This window comes from Myxocyprinus asiaticus, chromosome 48, assembly GCF_019703515.2.
Source record: "Myxocyprinus asiaticus isolate MX2 ecotype Aquarium Trade chromosome 48, UBuf_Myxa_2, whole genome shotgun sequence".
Taxonomy (NCBI): domain Eukaryota; kingdom Metazoa; phylum Chordata; class Actinopteri; order Cypriniformes; family Catostomidae; genus Myxocyprinus; species Myxocyprinus asiaticus.
The window spans coordinates 8,917,897-8,926,480 of record NC_059391.1 but is presented as its reverse complement, the minus strand read 5'-3'; the positions used below and the strand labels follow the sequence as shown (position 1 = coordinate 8,926,480).

The following is an 8,584-nucleotide window of genomic DNA, read 5'->3' as shown; positions in this document are numbered from 1 at the left end:
ACCTAAGTGTATGTAAACTTCTGACTTCTACTGTATATTGAGCCCATAATATTCTTTAAAAGCTGAAGTGTGCAATTTCTTTAATACAAGCATCATCAAACGGAATTCTCTGAAAGAAATAATCACTCAGTGTGCAATCTCTTGAATGCACACTCAGTTTTCAATCAGATTCCAGAAAATTGACTTATAGTTGACTGAGCATATTAATCTGGGATACGAGAAAGAATCTTAACAGCAAAAAGATTTTAAAGCTTTAATGTGCTTCCTCTAAATATGGTGCAAAATGGGGCCTGAAACTCTTAAAAATTAAATCAAAATTCATTCTTTTTCAACAAAGTATCATTGAAAGGAAAACTCCTAACTCTAAACTAAACTAAATTGTATACATTATGTGCTGTTTTATTTTCTATTTGTTCTATATGAGGCTCAAATATTTTCGGAACCTGTTAACAAAAATGTCTGACTTACAATTTCGAAAGTACTTTTACAATTTCTTACAATAACTTTGGAAACAAAGTTGCATGGTTGAGTTAAATGAATGTAGTCAGTATTACTATTTGTATAAAAATTAAGAAAATTAAGTGACTATTTACTTGTCTTCCAGGGATGTAATAGAAGGGTCCAAGAAAGGTTACTTCCTGGGTGTCACAATTTTATGGAATGTTACATTTTTAAATAGGGTGTTATACAGTAACAGGCAAAATGTGGGACACAACTAAATATCGTGTTTTTGGTCATTTTATTCAGTTACAATCAGAACAATATTTAAAAAAAAAAAAAAAAAAAGTTTCAACAGTGAATATCAAATCAACAGACTGTAAAAATTATAACACTGTTGTATGATTTTAATTGTTGGATACAATAATTTTGCTAGATTTACTGGGGGTACTGATGTTTTGGAGATATTGATTGCTTATCGATAACCAAGCATCCTCATAATCTTATCAAAGAGCCCTGTGGTACATTAGTGAATGTTAGTAATTTTGACTCGTGTTTAACATTAAACTCATTTTGATAGAGTTGCTTGTCAATTTACAAAATGAATGTGACTTAGAGACCAGAAATATTCTGTTCACATCCAGTTATTATCAGTACCGTAATAAGAGGATGAAAATCAAATTACACATGACCATTGATAAAAAGGTAATGGTAAATAATGAAAATAAGGCTACCAGTCAACAGCTTACAGTTACAGAATGGTGCATTGATCCTGCTACAAAATAGAAAAATAAAAAAGGTAATTCTGTCTCAGTACATCTCAAAATTCTGACTTTATTTCTCACAATTGTGACATATCTCACAACTGTGGCTTCATATCATGCAATTGCGAGTTAAGTCAAATTTGCGAGATATAAAACCAACATTGTGAGATACACTAGCAATTGTGAGAACTAAACTCAGAATTGTTATTTTGTCTCGCAAATGTGACTCTATTCTCTCAATTCTGAGTTATAATGTATGGTGCATTGATCCTGCTACAGAAAGAACAGAACAATAATAAAAGGAAATTCTGTCTACCTCTCACAACTGTGACTTTATATCTTGAAAATTGCAGCTTTATATCATGCAACTGTGAGTTAAGTCAAATTTGTGGCCTATAAATTTGAAATAGTGAGATATACATAGACGCAATTGCGAGAAATAACATTGCAATTGCAAGAAATAAAATAAAAATTGCTAAATATAAGGCAAAATTGTGAGATATAATCATTTTGTGACTATTCGCGACTTTATTTCTCACAAGTGCGACTTTATAACCCAGAATGGCAAGATATAAAGTCGTACTTGTGAAAAATGAAGTTGCAATAGAGAGTTATAAAGTTGCATTTTAAAGATATAAAGTCTCAATTGCAGGAAATAAAATAAAAATTGCACGATATAGTTGCAATTGCAAGAAATAAACTCAGAATTGGTAGTTTGTTTAGCAACTGTGACTATTTGCAACTTATTTCTCACAAGTGCGACTTTATAACCTAGAATTGCAAGATATAAAGTCGCACTTTTGAGAAATGAAGTTGCAATTGTGATATATAAAGTTGCATTTGCGAGATATAAAGATGAAAATGTGAGATATAAAGTCAAAATTGCAAGATATAAAATAAAAATTGCGAGATATGGTCACAATTATGAGATATAACGTTGAAATTGCAAGAAATAAAGTTGCAATTGTGAGATGTAAACTTATATCACAAAGTCGCAATAGCAAATTTATTTCCAAATTGTGAGAAATAAAGTCACAATTCAGGATATAAAGTCAAAATTTTCTCTTTTATTTTTTTTAATACCATGGCAGGATCTGACTTCCATAATAAAACGATGACGTTAGGAAACTGAAAATGGAGTAGTGTGGATGTGGCCTGATATTAATTAGAGCATAAAGTTTCAGGTCACATTATGCCTTTCAAAACACAACACTATACCCGCAGGCAAATACACTTGGGCTACTCCAACACAAAAGAAATGTGAACCCAAAAGTTCCAGCTGACATCCATCTCATCTCATCTATCCAGTGTAATTTTATTAAATGTGCAGTGTTTGTTTCCTAAGGAACAAATGCATTTAAATGATATGCATCCACAAACACATCCCATTACCTTTTGAACTAGAAGTGTATAGTAAACCAGACTGCTGCTGTTACAACTGATTAAACCAGCAATATTTCAGAGAAGCAAAGAAGCAGCAATAAAGTGGATCCCTCTAGTGGATATTGTATCTATTAAACTTGAATTTACTGCGTGAGGGGAACGAAAACAACCATTCATTTAGCCATATCATAAAATTGTTATGAAGCCAGAGAAACTCAATTTACATTTAGAAGACCTTTAACAAACATGGATTCACTTATTTATTGACAATATTACATGTAATCAATGACACCGCACAATCAAACGTTATAATTTCATAAATAACTTGAGGATAACAGATAGGTTGCAGTCTTGGATTATCTCAAGTGGTGAACACCATACGAAACATCATACATGTTTATGAACATCATGTTAATACAAATTCACACATTTAAGAAAATTATTTACTATGCCGATGTGAAACCCCCGACAAAAACAGTGTGCAAACCTCCTGATGTCGTTTAACAGTGACCATGTTATTCACTGGGGTTCTGGATCACAATCAACAGGTATTCTTTATCTGGAAGAATGGGGAAAAGGTGAAAGTGTTTGACAGCAAGCTCGATAAGAGGGGTCTGATAATATGGTGACCTACCTGGCGCCACCATGATCTCGTGTTTCTTGGATCTGATGCGCAGGAATGTCAGGTCATTCTGGGGGTCAATGTCTCTCACTGTACTTCTGGCTTTTATAGTCAGTTGATGCAGCAGTCCGGCATACAGCACAGTGGTGGAGTTGTCTAGTGTAGTTCTGATGGGAATACCTAACAATAAAAGAGCAAACAAACCAGATCATGGTCGAATACACTGATATACACTGGCGGCCAAAAGTTGGGAATAATGTACAGATTTAGCTGTTTTGGAAGGAAATTGGTACTTTAATTCACCAAAGTGGCATTCAACTGATCATGAAGTATAGTCAGGACATTACTGATGTAAAAAACAGCACCATCACTATTTGATAAAAGTAATTTTTGATCAAATCTAGACAGGCCCCATTTCCAGCAGCCATCACTCCAACACCTTATCCTTGAGTAATCATGCTAAATTGCTAATTTGGTACTAGAAAATCACTTGCCATTATATAAAACACAGTTGAAAGCTATTTGGGTCGTTAAATGAAGCTTAACATTGTCTTTGTGTTTGTTTTTGAGTTGCCATAGTATGCAATAGACTGGCATGTCTTAAGGTCAATATTTGGTCAAAAATTGCACAAAAAAAAACAAAAAACAGCTTTCTCTAGAAACTCATCAGTGAATCATTGTTTTGAGGAATGAAGGCTATACAACGTTTGAAATTGCAGATTTCATACAAAGGTGTACACTACAATCTTCAAAGACAAATGACAACTGGCTCTAACAAGGACAGAAAGAGATGTGGAAGGCCAGATGTACAACTAAACAAGAAGATAAGTACATCAGAGTCTCTAGTTTGAGAAATAGATGCCTCACATGTCCTCAGCTGACAGCTTCATTGAATTCTACCTGCTCAACATCAGTTTCATGTACAACAGTAAAGAGAAGACTCAGGGGTGCAGGCCTTATGGGAAGAATTGCAAAGAAAAAGCCACTTTTGAACAGAAAAGCAAAAAGAAAAGGTTAGAGTGGGCAAAGAAACACAGACATTGGACAACAGATAATTGGAAAAGAGTGTTATGGATCTGAACCCCATTGAGCTTTTGTGTGATCAGCTAGACTGTAAGATGTGTGAGAAGTGTCCGACAAGACAGCCACATCTATGGCAAGTGCTACAGGAAGTGTGGGGTGAAATGTCACCTGAGTATCTGGACAAACTGACAACTAGAATGCCAAGGATCTGCAAAGCTGTCATTGCTGCAACTCTTTGAAGTAATTTAAGTAGTTTTTCAAATTGTAATAGTACAATTTCACATTATTAATGTCCTGACTATACACTGCGATCAGCTGAATGCCACTTTGGTGAATAAAATTACCCATTTCTTTCCATAAGAGCAAAAATCTGTACAAATCTGTGCCACCAGTGTAGAACTGATTGACCTTTAGTCATATGAATATATGGTATGGTAAAAATCATTCAATCAAATACAATACAATACAATACAATCACCACATTTTGCATTAACCATCGTTTGTGGTGTTTATATTAAGATGATATTACAGGTAAAATCATGGATGACTCCTCATTACCATAACTATGGTTTCTATAAAACAAACTATTGTGTTTCTAATGAAAACACATTTAGATACTACATCCTGTCTTTTCTTAAAAATTATTTACAATGAATCTACATCCAAAAAAAACTCCAGTTACAGTTACTATAGTAAAAACATAGTACTGTAACGGTTACTTGCCTTCTCCATTAACGACGATTGTGCCAATAACACCCTTATGGCTCTGAATTCTCTTTAAAGTGTCTTCGACTTCAGCCTGGACAAAGTAAAACTGTCATAATTATAACATCGATCGATATTTTTCAACGTAAACTTCAAGAAAAACAACATGAAGTTACCATGTCTTCTACTTCTTTCGTTTGTTCTTCTCGTTGCTATGGAAACTGGAGTATATATATATATATATATATATATATATATATATATATATATATATATATATATATATATATATATATATATTAACAATGGCAAGTTTTACAAAAGTTGTTTTGTTATTATATTGTTTCTACGAATGTTTGTGAATTGTGATGATCACCTCAGCAAGCGGCAAATTGTAGAAAGACTTGCCTGTTTTGTCTTGTGGTAGGTGTTACTTTTCTCAGCGCTGACGAGGATAGACCAATTACTGTCGATAGTGGTTGCAGGGTACGTCAATCATTTTACTAGATTAAGGTAGTGCCCTAAAGCACAAGGCGTTTGAAAAGAGTTGAAAAATTATTAAAAAATAAATAAATAAAATAAAAATAAAAAAAACCCGGCCAAGATTATTATTATTTTTGAAGAAACTGATGTAATGTTGAAGTGTATTACAATTGATAATGATAAAAATTATTTATTTGTGATTTAATTATTTTTATGGCTCGTTATAAACATAAAGTTAAATGGGCTGAAAAAATATCTGTATTTTAACCATTTAAAATGTAAATTCAAACATATTTGGAAACGATATCTAAAAGTGAAAACATGAAAGCAATACGAACTGTGCAACTGTTTACTGTGTACAACATTTTTCTATAGCGTTATTTTTGTTGCTTCACTTTCATATATTTTTCCCCTATATCCCTGACATGTTTTTAAATATATATATATATAATAATGTTTTTAAAATTGTAATTTGTAGCCTACTTTTGTTTGTTCAATTTGAATTGTTCTAAATAAAAATAAATAAATAAAATAAAAATAAAAAAAGTCATTTTACAGCTGGTCGATTTTTTTTTTAATATACAAAACAACATCAACAAATGTAGACGCAAATGAACACATTTTAATAGACAATGTTGTCCAGTGAGACTAGAGGGAAAAAATCCTGCAATTTCATTGAGTTTGGTTTTCAAGCCAGCGAGTTTCAGAATGTATTAGACTGTAATTTATTTAGTGACAAATTATCACACAATGATATTTAAATTAACAAAACCTTTGCATTGCTCTGGTGTTGTATTCTTTCTCGGATCAGATGATGGATCAATCACAATGGTCTGACCGTCTATTGAATCAGAATTTAATATATTATACTGATTAAAATATTTAAGAGATCCAATTCATTTGGGAAAAAATGAAGGCGTAAGGAGACCACATTTATCATTTATTTGGACTTTCTTCTCGTTGCAGTTACACATATTTGACCAGCAGATGTCTTTATTATGCACTGTTGCGAGAGTTTCCAAAGACTCTCCGAAAATATTCTGATTTATTATCATTTTTTAATTACAAAGTGATGTTTTTGTAGCCGCTGGTTTTACATCAAAACAATTTAGCACTGATGCGGACCTGCAAGACTTCCGCAAGTAATTACGTATTTTTTATTATTATTCATTCGATGCCATTAGAACAAGAGGTATTTGTAGTCACACAATTACTGTTGCCAGACAAAATACTTTCACATACATTGCATTTTCAGCAAAGCACAGCCCTGCACCCCCTAGATTCGGCCCTGACATAAAATGTTTTGGCTGTTCCAATTAAAATACCCGTGAGGGGAGAAATTATGTTTAAAATTGATTTAAGACCATGCAAGTAAACTTGTTTATGTAATTTAGGTATGTAAGTAGTTTTAGCAATATTATAGTTATAAATAGATAAAAGGGGCACCTAATTTGGTATATCAATATTACAAGAAACGTAGAATAAAAAAAAAAAAAAAAGAAACAAAGAGACAACAACAAAGCAGGGTACAACCAGGGGATACATTAAATAAAGACATCAAATTGATGACACATTTCACAGCTTTCTTATTTTACAAGTTCAATATTATGGCAAGCCGATTTATCTTTAAATATTCCCAGCGTTATTCCACATAATTGCATTTTTACTAGTAAGAATTTAATTAGAGAGCTATGCAGTTCAATTCTCACTAGTAATTAATCATTAACAGAGCTCTCTAACTGAATTTTTACAAGTAAAAATGTTAATTAAAGAGCTCTACAATTGCATTCTTACTAGTAAAAACTTTTATTCATGAGATGCAAAGCAGAGGCAGTTACATCCATTTCCCTTTTCAAATCCCACCTGAGGTAGGCTAAATTTCAAAATAAAGGCCATGCGTGGTGTGGTTAATATATTATTAGATTATTTAAAATTTTTTAAGCTTATTTAGCAAACATTTTAATTGCATCCAACAAGAATAAACACAGATGAACAAGGGTATGTGTTTATTCATTATTTAGTATCTTGAAACTTTCCTTCCAAGCTGGGAAGATCTGAACGCAGAGGAGTGACCATGAGCGCATAGCGCCCTCATGTGGCCTTATAGCAATCTAATTGAAAATATTGCATGTTACCAAATGTTTGAAACATCCAGGAAATTATAATTTTCACTGTGTGCAGTCTTCTGAGTTAATAATATTGTCTCCTCAGTAAATGAGTGAAAAATGAAATCAATTGCCATTAAGCTGAGTTAATGACAAAATAAAAATAATCTTTATGATTACATCTGCCTAATCATAACAATATGTTAACAGAATCATTTTAATCAATCAATGACTTTCTAAAAGCTTTAGAGCATGAAACAAAAGATTTTTGGAATGGGGGAAAGTGCAAACTGGTGTCTCCTACTTGATTTCTTTCTTGCTCACTCGCTCCCTCTCCACACATGCTCTCTTCAGCTTGTCAGTCCTCCTGTGATGGATCATGGGCAATATACCATCGGCGAGTGTACACTGGATGTCCACATGAAATCACAGTGCATTGAGGGTAAGAATCAGTTAACATACCGTACAGTATGTAGTAAATGAATTAGGACACCACTACAAAATCGCCAACACAAATAAAAATGCACATATAAGTGGATAGGGGCAATTTCGAAAACAGCACCAGTTTACATAATAGAATTGGTAATGATTTTAATCTAATAATTTTAATACATTTACTGTATAATAATATACTCATACATTTTCTCTCTCTCCCTTCAAACCCCCTACCCCACCCGAAGACCCCTCAAAAGTGTAATTCACATCCTGGTTTTCACAACAGAAATTATATTGTTAGTAATAATATACATTTCCTGCCTGACAATTTATACAAGGCAGATGAATATGAATATGCATGAAGCTTGATTACCATAATGAGATAGCACTAAACAGAAAGCTCTACAATTCAATTCTTACTAGTAACAGCCGCTATTGTAGAGCTCTGCAATTACTCTCTTACTTGTAAGAATGCAATAAAAGAGCTCTACAATATCATTCTTACTAGTAAAAATTCAATTATAGAGCTCTGTAATTGCATTCTTACCAGTAAACATTCAGATAGAGAGCTCTCTAATTAGTATTCTTACTACTAAAAACTCAGTTAGAGAGCTCTGTAACTGAAA

General features: G+C 32.8%; 1 protein-coding gene across 1 annotated transcript; it reads right to left on the bottom strand.

Annotated features, from left to right (window-relative positions):
- Nucleotides 1–2,267: 2,267 nt before the first annotated feature.
- LOC127437094 (dynein light chain roadblock-type 2) lies at nucleotides 2,268–5,135 on the bottom strand. Its single transcript, XM_051691756.1, has 4 exons — nucleotides 5,112–5,135; nucleotides 4,954–5,029; nucleotides 3,220–3,387; nucleotides 2,268–3,144 (listed from the first exon to the last, which is right to left on the bottom strand). Exons 1-4 carry the CDS (start codon nucleotides 5,112–5,114, stop codon nucleotides 3,101–3,103), a joined length of 291 nt encoding a protein of 96 aa, XP_051547716.1. The 5' UTR covers nucleotides 5,115–5,135; the 3' UTR covers nucleotides 2,268–3,100.
- Between the last annotated feature and the right edge of the window lie 3,449 nt (nucleotides 5,136–8,584).